At 40.5% G+C, this 20,016-nt stretch overlaps 1 protein-coding gene across 1 annotated transcript in view; it reads left to right on the forward strand.

The window, feature by feature from the left end:
- Positions 1-6,196: 6,196 nt before the first annotated feature.
- The window catches only part of MLLT3 (MLLT3 super elongation complex subunit), a 124,053-nt gene continuing 110,233 nt past the window's right edge, over positions 6,197-20,016 (forward strand). Inside the window, exons 1-2 of the mRNA XM_065664018.1 lie at positions 6,197-6,408; positions 6,951-7,131. Of these exons, the coding sequence (XP_065520090.1) occupies positions 6,397-6,408; positions 6,951-7,131 (193 nt within the window). The 5' untranslated portion in view covers positions 6,197-6,396. The remainder of the gene's footprint in view (positions 6,409-6,950; positions 7,132-20,016) is intronic.

Here is a 20,016-nt window from a genome sequence, read left to right on the forward strand (position 1 = left end):
TACTACATCCCTCTGAGGTTGTTGGTTGCGAGTTATAAACTATTTTATATTGTTTTCTAAGGCATGCAGCACTTGTTCTGAAAGATATTTTCCATTGACTAGGGGTTTAAAATGTTACCAGCTCAAGCACTTATTTTCTATTTGATTTGTGATTAGAAATGAACAAGCCAATAAAATGTCGCAACAGGCATGCTGAGGCACAGGCTGAGGCTGCTTGGAATTTGTTCAGTCTATGCAGCTAACTCAGGAAAAAAAGCCAATCCAAGGAGAGTATTTTGCCATTAGTTCCTGGCAGCCAGAGTGTCATTACAAAGCAGTGTATACATATTCTTTACTGTATGTGTTAAGATCAGCTGTAGGCTCATTTTAAGTTTTGGCTGTGGTTCAGACCAGCATCTTAACATTGTAATCAAAGTATCTGGCTTGGATCAGACTGATGATGTATTTAAAAGGCACTGTGGTTTCCTTTATAGCCAGTAATATTAGCTGTTTCAGCTAGTTGATTTTTTTAAACATTTGAAAACAAGGCCCATGTAAAAGTCAGTCAATATATTTGGGTCACAAAATTTGAACTTCAAATGGAAATTTAAAACAGCTGTGTTTGAAGCACTGAAGACAATTCTGTGTGTCCAAGTGAGCTGGGAAACAGTCTCCTTTTTTGTAACATGAGACATACCTGCCATGTATAAGAAAATAATACAGAAAGGCAGCAATTCCTTCCAGCCATGTGCGGAAATACCAACAGTATAGCTATGAAATACAGCTCTTGTTAGGTCAGGTGCAGTGTTGCGCTAACACAGCTATGCTACTTACAGACTTAGCTGTATGTTGGGCAGAAATGTTGACTCATGTTCCATCTAAGTCAGGGATCTGGGGTTCATGCATCACACTTCACAGCATGATGTAGGTATGTCTGAAGGTGTCTGAACATTGGGACTGGTGCCTACTGGGAACCCTACAGCTACATCAGTTATTTCAGCAGACGTAAAATGTGCAGATGCTTTTAGCATTGCAGGAGCTGATTTTAAAGTTAGCAGGAGCTAACTTTACCTAGGTAAAACTTTCAAGAACAGGACCTGAATGTCTCTCATTTTCCAGCAGCTGTATAATTATTCTGTGGTAAACCCTCTTTTAGCAGGAATGGATAGTACTACCAGAAAATTGCCTTTACCTTTACAACTCTGTAGTTCTTTGAGCCGGGGTCTTTGTATTTCATATGCACGTAATTGCATCCATCTGCTGTAATGACATCAAAGAATGTTTATTTTAACTGTTAATCTAAAATGAAGAAAATGGTTGCACCAGTTTGTCACTTAACCAGCTCAAGAACATTCTTTGATTCTGCTCCTGTCAGCTGAAGACATTTGGAGCTTATGAAATGGATAGATTTTTAAACAGCTGTAATTGCATCACAACCTCTTCAGCTTGAATACGAATGCTATTTTTATTTTGGTTTTGTTTAAAAATCAACATTGCTTCACAACTGACATATATTAAATAACTCCCTTTTCTTTTCTGAATTTGAGCCAGAAACTGCAGATGTTTCAAAGTAATCATTACTCAATTGAGTGGTATCAGTTCTATTAGACAGAATAAGATGGGTAATAGAAGCGTTTCCACTCTTACACTGTTATTATAGGAAAATGGTTTGTATTGATTCAGTCCAGTTTTAAGTTGAAAAGAAAATATGTTTGTCCGAATACATAAGAAATAAAATCAATATAGAAGGACGCCAGAGGACTATCCAGCTCCATTCCATCCTGTAGAATCTTGAGTTAGGGAGATAAATATGGAGTGTGAGCCTGTGCCAGAAAACTCACCCTTAAGGGATTCTGGAAAACAGAATTGTCTCACTGGTATCTGTTAAGAAGAAATGAATTTTCCAGTTACTGATAACTCTATTTCATTTTATTCTCAAGCATGACACAAGCTAGAGCTATTGAATTAAAAACATCTCTGTTCCACAGAAGAAACCTTTTCTTTCTTGTTTCTCCTATGGATAAAATTAAAACCAGATAAAATTAAAAATCCAGCAATCCTCATTATACAGCATGTCAGAGACCGTTTACTTCTTGGACACCTTCTCGCTTGATAAATAGGTTCAGATATGACCAGCTCTATTAGAGCTACTGTTAAAAGCCAAATAGCTACTCTGTTTGCCTATGCTGTTACCAAAACTATGTAGAAGTGGCCTGAATATAAAAGCTGTTCTGCTCTTCTACACTCCAATTCTGGTAAAACAAAAAATGCAAAAGATACCATAAAGTAACAAGACAGCCATTAAAGTGATTATAGTTTTGTGGCTTTTGGTAAAAAAATCCCCAGAGATTCAGAAGGGACTTTGGTTTCTTAAGTTCAGCATGAAAGCAAGCAGAAACACAAAGACATAGACTTTATGGAGACAAAAGACAGTTCTTCTTTCACTCATCTGAGTTGTTTGCTTTTGCAGTATGTACATTTGATGCTGCCAGGCCTAAAAGAACCCTTCCTTTCTCAGAAATCAGTATATCAGTAGGAAAGAAAGAAACCAAATCCTATCTTCACAGCCTTCTGAAAAAAGCAGGGCCAATAAAAAAATCTGTTTAGAATTATCTCTTGTATAAAAATGTGTTGTCATGGCTCTTAATTTGCAAGACAGTAATCATCTTTGCAGACCTTTAAGATGGAGCACATGCTTCCATCCCTATCATGGACCCTGCCAAGTGAATGTACATTCAGGATCTGTCCCGCTGTGACTTCTCTGTAGCTATAGCTATGGATCATTTGTGGTGTTATACAAAAGGAGAAATAAATTTAAACTGGCAGAAAGGCTATACAGTTGTGATTGTATTAAGTAATAATGCTTTCCACAACAAACTAGGGAATACTAATTCAAATCTTTGCAGAAGATGAAAACTTGGAAGGAAGTGGACAAGAATTAGAAATATTCCAATTTAGAGTGATGCTTTTATTTTTATGTTTGACTGCTTTGATTGTCTGCCTTGTTTCTACTGAGACAAACAGGCCTGTGGGGTGACTCATACATAGAAATTGTCCATGCTATTTTTTCCATTCAAATTGAGTTGGAAAAAAAGGTGCTGTACCACCGTAACAAAATATGTAATGTATGTTTTATACAGAAAGATGGTGTCCCTAACTCCTGCCCCAGAATAGGAAGCAAATATATTCTTCACAATGTCAAACTATTATGAAAATAAGGAAGGAAAACACAAACAGGCAGCCAAGATTTTTGAAGAGTTGTCCAGAAATGTAGAGAGATAATATAAAATAATTTACTTTCTAGCTAGCAAGATGTATTGAGTTAATATATAATACCATTTTGAACTGCAGTGATTCTAATATATATTGCCTTAATAAAATAATGCCTGTACCTGAATATTTCAGGACAGCATTCTGTAGTACTCCAGTCTTAAAATTGTGGGTACAGAGAGTTAAAAAAGACTTTTATGGCTGATACTGTAGTCACTGAGTATGGAAATAACTCCATAGACCCATTTCAGTAATGAATCAGTATCACAGAGCATGTTTACGCTTTCGGCATAATTGCTTTCATTAAGGTATTCAACATATTCAAAATATCCATGAAACTATACATGTATGAGCTCAAATACCCAGAGATACATAATTCTAGCTCCCTATGTTTAAAAATTATATAATCTTTATGGACTAACTTCAGGTTTGCCTTTTACTAATTTAAGTATGTTTGTTTAATTTTTAAAAGGCAATCATAAGAATCACAGAATCATAGAATAGTTAGGGTTGGAAAGGACTTTAAGATCATCCAGTTTCAACCCCCCGCCATGGGCAGGGACACCTCTCACTAAACCATCTCACCCAAGGCTCAGTCCAGCCTATCCTTGAACATTGTCAGGGACAGAGCATTCACAACTTCCCTGAGCAATCCATTCCAGTTCCTCACCACCCTTACAGTAATGATCTGTTCCTCCTGTTTAAGTTTTAACCTCTTGCACCTTGTCCTGTCATTACAGTTCCTTCTCAGCATCCTTGCATTGTAATTGTCGTAAAACATGTATCTGCCATGCCAAGAATGAAGTGGTGGCACTGTTTTGATAGCAGAGAAGCACATCTTCAGTTTTTTCACTGTGAATTTTATGCTCAGATTAGCAGTGTAACATGTTGGAATGTAGATGATGGGGTGGAAGAGGGGTGGTTTGGCAATGATTTAAATAATAATAAAGCCCAGTTACTATTGTAAAACTGTCAGTGCTTCAAATTTATTTGTTGGAGTAAGAATCAAACAGTACTTCCAGCAGTTGCATTACTTGATAATGAAAGGTCACATACGGTTTGATATTAAATATGTGGCAGCAATGAAAGGCAAAATAGTTTTAGTGTATGTGTTATTGTTATTATTTGGAACATGTTCCATGCTCAACTCTACACTAACGTGGAACAATACATTGTAATTAGGAACCAAAAAATTAGTGTCTTCGAAACAGCAAAACCCTTCATTGGCTCAAAAATGCTTAAGATTTCCAATGAAACCAAAGGGATCTGAACAGCTACATGCTCTTGATAATCCATTCTAAGTCCTTACAAGACCATTAAGTGGCTGAACACTCAAGAAAGGCAACTCAGCCATAGCAAAAATGGACCATTCTAGGAGAGATGCCAGGGATCCTCAGCCTGCAGGTGCTTTGTTCAGATGGGCCCTGACACCTGGAAGCCCACTGTATTTAGTGTAGTACTAGTCCAGCCTTGCTGTCCTTGCTTGTGCGCGTATTCCTGACTCTAACAAATAGCGTCAGTATCTTTTTATTATTCATCTTGCAGATACAAATTTTTAAAGTTACCAGAATCAGCTTTGCTGATGGGCTCACCAGTTGTTCGTACGCATGCTGACATGCTGACCAGATCACTGCAAGATTAGTAAAGTGTGAACTATTAGATCTGCATGTAGTAGCAGTTTTAAATGATGGATATTCATATACATGAGGGCTTAATGTTAATAAATTTCAAGTCACATTGTAACTTGTTGAATTTGTGCAGATTGTCATCATCCTTCTGAGTTGTGAGTACTGATTTTATTCATTAAGGCTTACAAAAGCTGCAGGAACGCTAAGAATTTCTTTAATGTGCGTTTTTGTCATTCGGAAGTAAAGGTAGGAATCGCGGTCGGGTCTTCCACGGTGGTCAGAGACTTCTGGAGAGGTCAAATGAGGACATTAGCGCAAGGACTGCGCCATCTCTTGGTTAAACCTGGGGCGCCCAGGGAGGGTGTTCCGCGTTTTGCGTGTACGTGCACTTCTTCTGTCGGTAAGGATCGCTGTTCGTTGTCGAATGACTTGTGTTATTATTTTTCTTCTTACCAGAAAAAGTATAGGAAATATAATTATCGAACACACAAAAACAGTTTTCAGTGTGGTAAAAGTTGTAAGTTTGGGCAATTTTATTGCTGTCGGAAACTACTCATCTCGCAGAGTCAGTACCGTGATCTAGGAATTCGCAGTAAATCACTGTCAGCTTCTCACTGACATCCTCCTGTAGCGTGAATCAGCATGTTACCTCGTGTAGTACGGGAGGGATGTGCAAACTGTTGACGTAGTACTGTTGTTTTAGAACAGCATCAGCCCGGTAAGGGTAGAGGTGGCAGTCGGTGCTACAAATACTCGTTAGATAACCCCGAGCGCGGGTTCCTGACTTCTGCCCATCGCCACTTGACATTCCTGCGCAACTAAAGAGCGTGTTGTCCGCCCTTCGTGTTGGCAAACCGATGTACTGGGGACTCTTCGGAAACGTACCTCTATGACTGTACACGAGGCAGAGGCTGAGGTTTGGGGGAAGGTCCTTGCATGTACCTTTGGCTCTCCGCTCTCTCCACCGGCCGAGTTTAAGACCGCTGCCCCGTTTCTCTTTGTTCGTAACTGTTCGTGCTCAGTTTCCCTTCCCGCTTCAGTACGGCGCGACCAGCCGCCGCGGCGCTGCCGGGGCACGCTCCTTCCCGCGCTCCGCGGCGCGCCCCCCACAGACACCTACTTTAAGGACCGGCGGGCGGGGCGGGGCCGGTCGGAGGGGCTCGCGGCCGCGCCACCAAGCCCTATTGGCTGGCAGCGGCGGCCCGCACACTGTTAATGTCTGTGTCTCGGTATCGGCCCGCCTCGCATCGCGCATGCGTGGCGGCCGCTCGTCCAGCCGGCGGGGCCGCGGCCGGGGTTGCCGAGGGCTCCGTGTGGTGCGAGGGAGGGGAGGGGAGGAGAGGGGAGGAGAGGAGGCGGGACGGCGGCAGACAGCGGGAGCAGCGAGGCGGAGGATGTCCGCCGTCCGCCCGCCGCTCCTCTGCGTGCCCGCCGTCACCTCCACGTCTTCATGAATTAGTGCTGCGGGGCAGGGGCTGGGGACAGGAGCGAGCGCCCCAGCGGAACCGGCGCCCCAGGCATGGCGGGCTCGGTGAGTGCCGCGGAACCGCCGCATTGGCCCCCTCTCCGCGCTGCCCGGCGCCGCCGGGAAGGGGCTGGCGTGAGGGGGAATTTCTCCTTGTGTACGGATTTCCTTGCCTCGCACTGCCTGTCCGCCGCTCCCGGCAGCGGTGCGAAGCAAGCGCGCATCCGGGGAGAGGCGGCGGTGTCCCCTTAGCGATGTTCCTGCCGCCTCACCGCGGGGACGGAGCTCGGGGGCGCCGGGAGGGGGTTCGGCGCGTCCCTGGCAGTGGTCCCCGGCTGCCCGCGCCCGCAGGACGGCACCGCGGCCGCGCCTCCGCGGGTCCTCCCGGTGGCAGGGAGAGCTCTTCGTGTTTTCTTCTGTGGGGCCGGTTTTCGGTTGCGGGGCTGCCGTCGTCCCTTTCTAGTTTTGTGCCTGGTGCCGGGTGTATGGTACCGTTTTGTCCGTGTGTCCCGCTCTCCGCTTGCGGTGGGGCTGGTTCTCCGTCGCGCACCCGCTCAGCCCCGCTTCCTCGAGCGCTCACCGGCAGCTCCCCTCCTTATCCCCCACAGTGCGCCGTTCAGGTAAAGCTGGAGCTGGGACACCGAGCCCAGGTCAGGAAGAAACCCACCGTGGAAGGCTTCACCCACGACTGGATGGTGTTTGTCAGAGGACCCGAACACAGCAACATTCAGCACTTCGTGGAGAAAGTCATCTTCCACCTGCACGAGAGTTTCCCCAGACCGAAAAGAGGTAGGTAGGGCCCGCCGCGGGTCTCCCTGCCGGGACCCGCTTCCTGCGCCTGCCGCAGGCAGCGGAGTTTCTGCTACCCCAGCGCTGCCTACACGGCTCGGGGCGGACGCAGCTGGCGGGTCTTTACCGGTCTCTTTTGGAGAACAAAAGCGGCTGTCTGTGCGGTGGTGGGTTGCCGGTGGCCCTTCTACTGCCAGCCCTGGGGCTGCCTGGGCTCGTAGGGAGCCCCTTTCTGCCCTTCTCCAGCACTTGGTGCCGCGGGGATCTCCAGTCGTGGATGCAAGCTGTCCCGGCTCCAGGGCCGGCTGTGAGTCTGGGTCCTGCTCCTCCCGGTCTTTTCGCTTGTGGGTGGCACGGGGCAGGCTTCTGTCTCGGGGTAGGTCTGCGCCGGAGGTTTTTGCCCACGTGTTGCTCTCTCCCAGTGTCTGACCGGATAGATGCCTGGAAGTGTGTTCCTGCTCCGATTTTGAGTTTGGAGTCACACAACCGTTCTCTTTCTGCTTAGTTCTCTAGTTCATTGTCAGGGATTCACCCTTTCCTAAGTACAGGAAAACGTCTCGAAAGGTGTGGTGCATGTGTACCGACCTAAGTTTGGCTGCAAGAGGTACAAGAAACCTGTTGTTTTCATACTTTATTCCCTTACTGCCCTGATTACCGTAGTTGGATTAGTAGAGGTAACGGTACAAATAAAAGAAGTGAGCGGGTTTATTTATCTGTGCAGACACAGTGGTTAGTAGTTGGGTTTTATTTGATATGTAGTCTTGTTTGGTATCTAGAACTCCTGCAGTTCCTTAGAACAGCATCATCATAAATCTCATCTACTTAGAGCCAGGTGTGGAAAGATTTAATGTTCATAGAGCAAAAGATGGTGTTTTTCAGTGTTGAGATGATAAAGCTTGCTCTTTTTTTCTGGTGAGGTAAAAACTTGTACTTTAATTAATTGTTTCTTAGGAACAATTGAAGATACCAAGCTGTGACTTTTTACATCAATTATTGTGTTTGTTCTTGAATATTTTACTTCCCTTAAGAAATGCAGTTTTTTAACTGCTGAGGTTATCTTCATAAGTACAAGCTGTTAATTCCCTTCTATTATTATAGAGTCAAATTTTTAAATCTAGTGTAAACAAACACAGTAGTGCACAGTTTGTAGTGCATTGTAGGTAGTGCTGAAGTATCTCTGAGAAATTTCCCAGATTACGCTGTTGAATTTTCCACCTGTTTATTTAAATTTCTTGTGCGGAAAAACATGACTTTTAAGTCAAATCTGAGTAGTTTCATAGAGAAACTCCTGAGAACAGCTCTGAGTAATCTAAATAGGTGAGACAGCATTATCTGTATCCACTGAATTAGATGATGCATTTAAGTCAGTGGCAGAAAAATACTTATTTTTTTGAAGCTCTGTTAGCATAGGGACAGTTTGTGATGTGCTTTGCTTTTATTATCCATGCTTTTATTTATTCATTTATTTAGTTGCTGTCTGCCCTCAGGGAACATGACTCTGCAACCCAGACTTGGGGTTGGTTGCTAGGTGTGATGTGGAGCTTGCTAATGAGAATGTATTTTAGGAGTTTTGTGAGTGAAAGATGCATGGTTTGCCATGGGAGTGCTTTGTGTCTCCAGCTGCTGAGTTTAGTTATGCAGTCACTTAAGCCATTGTTTTAAAGTGTTGGGTTGTTTTTTTTTTTGTTTTTTACTTTTTTTGGGGTGGGGGGTGGGGGTGGGGTGGGTATTTGTATGCATCGTTTTTATGATGTGGCAACTGCTGGGAAAGATGCCAGCTTATATAGCCTGGGAGGGGACTTGTCATACTGTGGTGGTTGCACATGACTTGGATTGTAGAACACCGCAGCCGCTCCCATCCAGCACAGTGTAAGCCCAGATGGTGAGCACTACATTCGCTTCTGGGTTCTGCATAGCCTCCTCAAGCTACAGCAATGAGTGAAAAATAGAGGCTGAAGAAGTTTGAGGCCCATGAAATCACAGTGAGAAAGCTGAGCACTGCTGCTGAGAGCAGTCCCGTGTATGAATTCCCTAGCATGTTTTCTGCTGTTCACAAGTCTTTAAAAGAGGTGGTGATGTGTGCCTTGCAAGTGAGAGTGTTTTGTTTGTCTTTCTCATCTACAAGTACAGTTAAAATATTTGACAAAAGTACTCTAGGTTATCTTGGGTCTGTAAATCAGTGCTGTTAGCTTGATTTGACCTTAGATGGTCTTCAGGGAGGTGGTATCTTAAGTGTCACATAATTAATAATATAGTATGCTCATAGCATAGTCGAACTACCTGTTTTCCATCACTTCCTCTGAAGTTTTATATCTCATTATTTTAGTATAACATAACTTACCACTTGGTGATACTTAGTAAGCTCTTAAACTACTCCTGAAGCCATGGGTTTAGCAAGCTGTAGTAGGTGTACAGTATTAATCTAAAGCAAGTACTAGTATGCTCATTAGCCATAATCTCAATTTTCTGCTAAATGATCTTTTTATCTTTAGATTCATGCAGTGAATGGCTGCTTTAACATATGTGCTTGCTAGGAGGAGTTCTAATTCATTAAGTCTGTAGAGCTCGCAGTTCAGTTTGAAAATAATAGCCTATCATAGGTGTTAGCTAGCTCATAATGTGCTTCTGTTGCTAGATCACTTTTTATTGGGGGCATAGTCATTTGAAACATCAAGGGGGCAAGGGGGATGAAGTATATTCAGTGCATTTGCTTTGCATGTTTATGAGAATAGCTGGAAGAACTGGCTACCATTCTGGCTTTATCTGCTCTGGCTACAGTAGGGATTTTGGAAATACTAGAGGTTGATGTTGAGTATGCAAAGGTGTTTCCAAATACTTGTTCTTCTTACAGTTGCTGCAGAGCAAGCAAGGTCCTGTACCCCAAATCTGCATCAATTTTAAGGTGGAAGCGTAGCTAGGAATAGCATTCAGTTGTTGGACTGCAGGGCAGGTTGGTTTGTGTGTGTGGGTAGGATGGGAAGGTAATAATGATTAACAGGAACAAATGTCTCACCTTAAAAGCTTAAGCTTGGCAGTGGTTTTATTATTTGCTAGTTGCCTTATGGTAATTGACTGTTTCAGTTTATCCTTGCATGGTAGAGTATACAGGCAGTCATAGTGACTGGTTCCCCATCCTTCCTCCCATTTAATGGCGTGCTCCTGCCATCTGTCTTAATGAGTGGTTTCATGGTGGGTGGCTACAGGTCTGCTTTTCATGAGTTTTTGAAAAAAAAAAAAAACCTCATGGCCAGACTAAGTTTTCAGTATTCAAGACAAATACTCTCTGAAATCATCATGCAATTGCAAATACTGCTGTTTTCATATCTATTTTGTGATGCTGGTGTAAATTGATTAAGGGAAGAGATGGAGACTTTCTAAGATTCTAGCTTTATTTCAAAGTTGCTTGCCATTCACTGTGTGAAGAAAATAGTGCTGTGTGTGGAAGTGCAGTATTTTAAAACATGTCTGTGTAGCAGGATTTGTCACGGGTAGGGTTAGTTTTGATCCACTATGATACTGCCTCTAAGGAGGGCTGTTGGTCTTGGCTGATAGTCTCTTTTTTCTTTGAATGCTAAGCCATGTAGAAATACTTTTTCCTCTTCTTATTTAATGAATGCTTGTGCTCTGCAACAGCAGTCTATCTTACCATTTCTCTTAACAGTATTTCATGTGGATAAAGAACACACCTTTTGTGTTTTAATGACTCATTATAAATACATGTCAAAAACTACTTTGGAAATACTGTGGCTTGAAGTTTGTGTTAATCGGTGCATTTTGTCAACAAGGGTTTTCTCGTAAAAAAAGAAAAAAAAGGGGTGGGCTAATATTTCTGTGGTAAAACCTTAGTACGAAAGTGGTGGCTTGTACCCCTGAATGCTGTAAAAAGTAGCAGGTGTTACTTTGCAGAGCTGAAGGAAACAGTGCTTACTACAGCTCGTAGTTGAAGTAGTTTTACAATGGTATGGCAAAGAGATGGAAGTGGAGCTGCTTGTTCTGCTATAGTATGGACTGATGTGTAACAGTCTTCTAGAAAGTCCACATTTCCCATATTGTTTGTTTTCATTAAGGCTGTCCCATAGTGCAGAATGAAACTTTAGTGGACCATAATATTTTGAAATAGACTTAGCTGCTGTAAAAGGTGTTAATGATTCCTTCTTAGTAAATGCATTCTTTCCATATGAAAGCTTTTCCAGTTCTGTTTCCACAATTAAGCTAGGTCATTTTTCTAAACAGTCTTTGTTGAAAAGTTAAAAAAAAATCACCTCTTCTGAATCTGTTGTATTGTAGAAGACAGTAAGGAGCAAGAAATTTTCAAAGATGGAATCCCTATTATCATTGCCTTTTTTTGTATTGTTTGTTTTGTTAAGATACCTATCTCAGAGGGCACACTACTTTGGCCCACAGCAAAATAAGAATCTTTTGGCATGGTAAGCATGGCATGAAGCTCGATGATGTGGAGTATACCTGTGGGTCATGGTGGGTGGACACATCCTGTGTATGTTCTGTTTCTTCCACCCTTGGTGCACAGCCATGCAGTTGCAGAGTGGAAGTTACATTAAGAGCATCCTTCAGTTTGCTTGTAAGCTCTTCTTGGGAAAGCATACTTGTGTAGATAAATCCTAATATAGTACACAATTTTATTTATGGTGGGGAAACTTTTTCTTGATTAAAAAAACCCCACAAACTTAATGGCTTTCTTGTGCTGTATACATGATCTTGAAATGAAAAAATGCCAGTCAAATGCTACTTCTTGCATTTGGATTCATTGTACAAAAACCAAACTAAGTTGACTGCACCAGTTGCTCAATTTGTGAAGGACAGATCAATGCAGTTTAAAGATGTAGATAGGCTCTGCCATGGATATGTTTTGCTCCACTACTTTTAAGGAATATTTAAATTTGGGCAATTTTTTTTTTTACAGTGACAGCTTAATCCTCTTGTGAAAGCGTTATCTCATGCTAGATTTTAAAACAGTCTCTAGTAATTTATGCTTTGGTTATACAAATGCTTCATGAGCCTCCCTAAAAGTACTGATATTATGCTAGCCAAGAAAATCAATGAGATGCCTTATAATGAACTTTAATTAGGAAAAATGATGCAGGTCTCTTTTTTTTTCTTTATGTAAAATTTGCTTTTCATTTTACTAGTATGTTGTCCACAAAGCAAATGCTCTTTTTTTAGTAGCTTTCATGTTGCCTTGTCAAATTTTAGAGAAAATGGCCAAACAATATCTTGCTTACTGTTATTGCCCCCCCCCTTTTTTTTTTTTTTTCTCTCCATTTAAAGTCAATGAGTGACTTACATCTCTGTTAGCTTTAGTAAGTGGAATGGTGTGAGGATATGGACCTGCAAGCAGATTCTTAGAACATGACTTGAATTGGGCAGGTCAAGATCACAAAGCAGGTAGTCAGTTTGCTGCTGGATATTTAACTACACTTGTAAGAACTTAGGTTGATTGTAGGTCTGTTTCATTTGTTGTGTTTTTTTTTTCCTTTTTTTTTTCTTTTTTTCTTTTAAATTTTGCCTAAGCCTACCTCTCTAGGTATGTTAGGCATGTGAGATTTTTTTTTTCTGATCAGTTTTACTGGTACAGGTTTGATCTGCACCTTTTAGAACAGGTGTTTCTATTTTAGTTACAAAATGGTTGTTATTTGGCATGGATTTACTCATCACTGGATTTCAGCTGTGTCCAAATGAAACTTTTGATGTCTAGTGAAGGATTTTGTTTAGCAAAAAACTTTTCAAACAAAAGCAAACCTAATGTTGCTTCTACTTTAATAGAAGGCTCAGTAAGTTTAGAATATGTGCATGTTTTCAAGTGCACTTCAATTTAGCATAATGGACATGCTAAAGGAATTTCACAGTTTTATTTTTCAAAGAGAGTGAGAAAAGTTTGAATATAGGGAAGCTATCAAATTTCATCTTTACACGATGCCACCAGTAAATAATGCATGGCTTTGATGGTAAGGTGCTACCTGTACAGAAAAAGCTGTTTCTAATAAATATTTCTCCTCCCTGATACATCTTTAATAATTATCACGTTAAGTGTCAGTCCTTATGCTTCGTTTAGAAGATACCAGTGTAGTAAGGAGATGATTCTCAGCTAGGGCAATATGCATCTGTTTCATGAGTATACAAATCTGATGATCACTTTCCATCAGAAGTGATGTGCTGTCTGCAAAGAGTTCGTGGCCAAGAAGGAGTAAAACGCAAACCTAAGTGTGACAATGGGCTCTTAAGTTTTCCCAAGATAGGTAGTGACTGTATAAAGCCCATAAGTACCTCATTGTGACAAGATGTGATAACAAGGCTGCTCTGTTCTCCAGCCTCACAAGCTTACAGTTTTAAAAGCTTAATTGCACTCTTTATCTGTATTTGTGGTTTGTGTTCAGCATGTGTTTTGTTTCATTCTCCTGCATGGTATGTCTAGTTTTGTCTAGATTTCTTCTCCTCCCAATGTGTTTCTGGGAGGGCAGAGGTTGATTTTTGTCAGAACTGCCAGTGAGTTCTGACTCTAAGTTCTTAACTCTTAAAGGATGAATTTATCATGAAGTTTACTTTGAGTAGCACTGAATTGCTAATACAGTATTTTTAGTTTTAAGAAGCTGTGGTTACATCTTTCTAAAGCTACAATATTAATAGTCTGTGATTGTAAATCACTTTTAGATGGTAGGAAATAAAATACGATTTCAAGGCTATAATATGTAAGATTTTTGAACAGCTGTAGAATAATGCTCACTTGAAGTACAGAAAACCAGACTGTTGTGTGTAAGATCACCTCTATCTAATTAGTAAGATGAGGGGGAAGATAGCTCAGAATCTTTAAATCAGTAGACAAGTGAACTTGTTAGCATTTGAGAAAATGAAGACAGATAGTTTGCTGCTTATTGTTGTTACTCACCGCTGTGCAGTTTTTATCCTTAGAAAAACAGATGAGCAAGAAATCTTTAAACCACATATTATTACAGGTTAGACAATCTGAACTGCAGGTATAATTATGTCTGTTAAGATTTTTCAGTGCTGTGTTAGTAAGCTGTAAAATCTTGGAAATTTGGTTTGTTATTTTTTGTGGTGCTGTTCAAGGTGTGATGGCTGTTATTTTAACAGTGCTGTGCTGTATGGTTAAGATGGGTTTTTGTTTTGTGTTTTTTAAAATTCAGATTTTGAGGAGAATTGTTGGAGAGTGCTGTTCTGTCCTTGTTCTGGTAGAATCTGTGGGAAAGATTGACAACTTGGTAGTTGCAACATGTAAAGCATGTTGTTGATAATGACTGTGATAGTGGGGAAAGTACAGATTAGTTTATAATTGTTGGATCCAGAAATTTTGCTCATGTGCAATCATTCTGTTTCTTCCCTTCCTGGTAGTGATTGATGGGCATAAATGAGAAGAAAGGGAAGAGTAAAAAATCTAGCACTTCTGTATGTTTGCTTGAAAATTAAGGTTCTTCATCTTGTCACGAAACACTTGGCTTCTAATTGAAAATGTTGATCTTGTGTGACTTTTGGCTTTTTGCCGTGCTTTCTAGTGCATAGAGGGAAGGAAGAACAGATGGGTATTTAAATTATTCGTATGCTTATTTAAATCTCTGTGGGAATCCATTTTAAAATTAGATGTATTATGTTGCCTACTATTAAAATATGGCCAAGGTACTGATTTTTGTAATGTAGAAAATAATGTAAAAAACCTGTACACTGCTGGGTCCAGGTGAAACTTGTCCAGTACCTCCTAAAAAATTGTTAACTTCTTTCTGGATTATCATTTATTTAAACGATATTAGTGGATGAGACTCTGCTACTGCCATGCAGATACAGTTATCAGGAGTTTCTCATCAGTATCCTTGTGATGGTGCTCCCAAGTAGCACATCAGTGTTTAACTCTGTCCAGTGCTTGCCAGCTATAGGCTTTGTCATGCTGTTAATCCTAGACCAAACTCCTGCACTGGCTCTCTTGAGGAGCTCAAGTTTGTTTCTTTGAGTCACCTGGACAAGCCCAGTGATGCTGGATGAGTTTGATTTTTGAAAATATGTGGCATACTGGCAACAGAAGTCTCAACAGCTGTAACATGCTACTGGAAGACAGAAGTTTTCTTGAGGAGTTTTGATTGATAAATGGGTAAATAGCACTTGAATTCCTTTTGTGATCCAGTGCCAGGACCTATAATTAACAGAAAAAATATTAGCACATTTCACCTTACATAATTTAAATTCCGAATCAGTATTCTATTGAAGCTTTTCGTAAAACTGTTAACAAATAGTATGTTTATTTAAGTCATCACAGCACTAACATCTTCCTTTACTGGATGGCAGGAGAGAGAGGATTGGGCTTGAAAATGTGTGCTGTCTAAACAACGAGGTACACAGATCTGGCATAATATTCAAGGGCAGTTTTTAAAAACAGGATACTGCCTGATGATTTTTATGTGGAGTTTTTTATTTCTTTGGTTTTGTGGTGTGTTTTCATTTAGTTGTGGGTTTTGTTTTGTTGTTTTTTTTCCTTCATTCCCAACCTGGGGGCACACCATATTTCTGGACATGCATGGTGACTTGAAACAATTTAATATTACTACAAGAAAAGACAAAACTGCATGAAAGAGTAAAGTATATTGAAGAGTGAATGCTCATATTAGTGGGACAGAAACAATCTCAAGTCTGTTTGTAAAAAAGAAATAATAAGTAAATCTTAATGAAAATGACTATTAGAATTATTCCAAAGTATTTATTTAAATATAATCGAAAGTATAAAGCTGAAGAGCTTTCACTTTTAAAAGAACAGCATGCCCTTGCAATATTTTTTGAGCTGGTGGTGTGATGTTTTGCCTCTGTGAGAAGGTCAATTTATACTTGGGGAAGCAGCACAGATTTTTTACTTTTAGTCAGATGCAATGCCCATCCTTTTCCAGCCAATATTCAGTTGATGTCTTTCATTAGGGACCACCTAGAACCTGGAGCTACTGCTCAGGAGCAGGGGCTGCATGGGATGTGCGCTTGCCTGACGTGGTCTGCATTTTCCCCTGGGGTGTTGTTTCGCTGACCATTGGCTGAGCAGGCTGTAGCCCTATCACGTGCACCTCAACCAGTGCGGGAGCATCAGGCAGCCTGTTCTCCAGTGACAGGGACGGCGGGGAGGCAGGTCTGTATCTACTGCCAGTGGATGACTGTGTATGAGATCTGTGTTGGAGTACTTAGGAAATGGGGAGGAAGGCTGTGGAAGGGTTTTGGTGTGTCTGAGGACTGAATGCCAGAAGTATTTATGCAGATTGTTCATTAAATTTAGTGGCTGACCAGGGGATGGAAGTACAGTTGTAATAGACCAGTTAATTGACCTTGTATAAAACAGGAAAAACCCACAAACTTCAGTCATGTAATAAATAATGAGCCATGGCAAGTTGTGAGATAGACTCTAATGATGAGAGGAGTGTCTAAAAAGCATGTACATATATTTTGAGAGGGGGAAAAAAGGTGTTTTGAAAACATACTGTTTTGCTTAACCTTAAATTTAAAATACAATCTTAAATTTGTATGTTACATGGGAGTTAGAAAATATTATTCTTGTAAATTCCTTAGTAATATGTGAGGGTCCCTTTCTGTTTTGATGCTGCTACTGTTCAGGTTATGCCACATACAGCTGCAGAGGTCTGATCTCATGTGTGATATAATCCTGTACTATCAAGACTTTAAAGCTTTTTGACAGCCAAGTTGTTATTTCTTTACCTGGCTGTCACTAATGTGTCTAAAGTGTCTTTTAAGTGCATGGCTTATGTGAGTCTGTGAGTATTGTAAATGCTTCCATTTGTATTTAGCAAATACTCCAAAAAATGTTCAACTATTTAAATTTGAGACTTTTTTTTTTTACCCCTTTCAATTCATTACAGTTAGGTTAATAGGAGCAGTTGCACATCCTTATTATCTAAAGAATAAGGATACTTCATGAAGCTTAGCTTCTCAGAGTGTAAGCATTTTTTTTTTTTTAATTGGTCTTGGTATGAGAACCAACGCACTCCCTTGCTTAACACAGAGGCAACTGGAACACGTAAATCTATTCGCGTTTTGTGGTTTTAGACTCTTCTGTCTCTTTTGTGTAAGTATGGGGAGGTAGTAGCCTTTAACCAGTCTCTTTTAATTTACCATCCTATCTTATAAGGATGTTGGCTTTAATTATGCTTTAGTGCTATCCTGTCTATAATGCTTCCCTAGATACGTATTTTTATTATTTTTTTTTTTTAATAAAGAAACTAGTTGTTGCCGACTGTTACAACTGTTGTAAGGTATCTGGGTGTAAATTACTGTGAAGCAACTCCATACAAGTTCTTTGAGTGCCTGTGGCAATCTTGTGCAAATACACCAAGACCGCCCCTTGAACCTAAACCAAATAAGGTAGCCCAGCAACAGTAAAACACTTCACTTTGGTTCTGCAGGCAATGGTGTGCTGTCCTAGCACTGCTCTTCCCAGTGGCTGGAAGCACTGAGATGTGATTTCCCCCTATGGTCTGTACCACAGTAGAGATGATGATGGAAAAGGCTCTCCAGCACAGCAGTGCCCTGAGGTAGGACCTCTTTCATTGCTGGGGTGAGTCGCAAGTAATTCCAGGGAAGCAGCAGTGACCTGTGGTCTGCAGGCTGGGCCCAGGTAGGCAGGTTGTTCTGTGTGAATCCGGTTACAGCACCTCTGTAGCTCAAATCTAATAGGAGCAAAGACCAAATTATTTTAATGGGAGGCTAAACTTCAGGAGCCCACTGCAGACAAAACCATGTATGTGCATTTATGCACACACACTACTTGCAAGTACTGAGTGCTACATGGACATAGAATGGTGTATCTGTGTGGATTCTGTAGTTGTCCAGCACTTTGAAATGTGTTGTACCTGTGTTTGAGTGCCAGTGCTTTAGAAAACAAACTATTTGTTGGATGTTGCACTTAATCAAAGGCTATGCCTAAAATGGTAGACATCAATTATTTTAGTATTTGGTTCAGGCTTTGTTGTCAAATGTTGAGTCATCTCACACAGAATTTTATTTTTCACTTACAAAATTCTTTCCAAACTAACTAAATGTCTCCGTTATATACAGGAAAATCTAATATTTGACAAAAATAAGGTCAAACAGTGGATGACTTTTAATTTTGTTATCCTTTATTGCCTGGAAACTAGAAACAAGCTGGTTTCTGTGAAGCAGGTTTACATTAGATTGCTTCATTGAATTTTGGATGTAATGAAGGCAGAGTTAAGCAGCCACTGTAGATGTTGCAGGTTTTGTAATGAAAATTTAGTTGGTTTAGTCTGTTAATCTTAGTCTGCAGGGGTATTTCCTTATGTGTCCATCTTGATGCCTGACCTGCAGTTGTACAGGAGCTGAAATACCAATAGACCACTTGCAGATTGACATGTTGAGTGTGCAGTCAGCATTATCTGTTTAAATAGTTTTGGTTTCTTTTTTGTGTGTGTGTTTTTGAGTAGCTTGAATCTGGGAACTTGCCAATTTGTGTGCCTAGGCAATAAAAAATTTTTTATTTTGGTTTTAGTTTCTTCATTTGTGGTCTGTTCTGAAGTCTAGATAATAGTAATTTCTTGATCGAAATCTAAACTAACCTCTTTTTTGAGTGCATTTTTAATGATGCATTTGATATGTAAATATTAAGCTGTACAGCTAGGATATAACCTGTAAATGTGTCGATATATATTGTAGTTTTATAGGCATAACAAACATTTTTTGTTAGCTTTGGAATCTGATGAAGTGGTAAGATCAGTGTGTTTGCCTTAAGGCTTCAGTCACAGTCTAAAAAACCTCAGAAAATATCTACAATATTCTTTATTTGGAAAAAAACTATTCAGTAAGAGAACTGGTATCTCTTTGTATGAAAAATGCAGAAACAAAGTAAGCATGGCTAAGACTGGCATGCAGTCAAGCACTGAAGATAAAAGCTTTTTCCTCCTCTTCCTGTTGCTCTCCCATGAGGGTTGGTTTTTTTCATCCGTTTTATGCAGCCTCTTATACTGTATATTAGTATTATAAAACTGGTCTCTAAACCATTTCTGTGGTAGTATTCCCAAAGTCGTTGTGGGGCCTAATGGTTTAACTGCAAATTAGGGATACAAATTCCTTCCAGCCATGGCCAGGTGCGGCATTAAAAGGGGTTTTGCCACAAGGGAAGAATAGTGGATTTCAGAAAATGACGCAAAATTCTAAATGATCATGAGAAGCGTGTTTCTTCGAAAGTGCCACAAAAGAGTAGGAGTAATCGGGAAAAGGTGTGAATTAAAGGTCACTTTTCCTTTATTGTTTATACTTTATGGACTATTTCCTTGCTAGAGATTGCCAGGCTGTTGGCTATTTTAAAAAATGAGGAGTTAAAACAAAATTTGTGATTTTTCTTTTTTTTTTCTGCTCCCCGCTCCTTTTTTTTTTTTTTTTTTTTTTCAGCTGATGCTCACTTAAATGCAGTACCTTTAGAGCCTGTAAGGCTTTCCGCCACAAACCAGCAGCACTGAAAATATGCAAAGAGTTTAAAGGCGTTTTGGATTCTTTTGTGCATCTTTCAAATAATTTGTATCGTACTACTCTGATAATGTTTTTGTTGGCCAGCATGGAAGTTTCTCTTCTGTGAAGAAAGGCAGTCATGAGTCTTCAATTTATTCAGTTTCATGTCTCTTAAATTCTGGGTGATTTGAGAGGTAAAAGCATTGCTGGTGCTATTTAAAGGACTTACAGTATTGTCCCCATGCCCTTCAGAGGTGTTTCATGGTATCAGCAGGAACTAGCTCCCTCTGCTTATGTGAGGGGAGGACCCTTTCCTAGTATAAATAACGTCACAAAGATAAAATACAGTTATATAGATCCTCAGGTACTTGTGATAGTTGACTTTCAATGTATTTGTAATTTGTTCCTGGC

Source organism: Lathamus discolor, chromosome Z, assembly GCF_037157495.1.
Source record: "Lathamus discolor isolate bLatDis1 chromosome Z, bLatDis1.hap1, whole genome shotgun sequence".
NCBI classification, from domain to species: domain Eukaryota; kingdom Metazoa; phylum Chordata; class Aves; order Psittaciformes; family Psittacidae; genus Lathamus; species Lathamus discolor.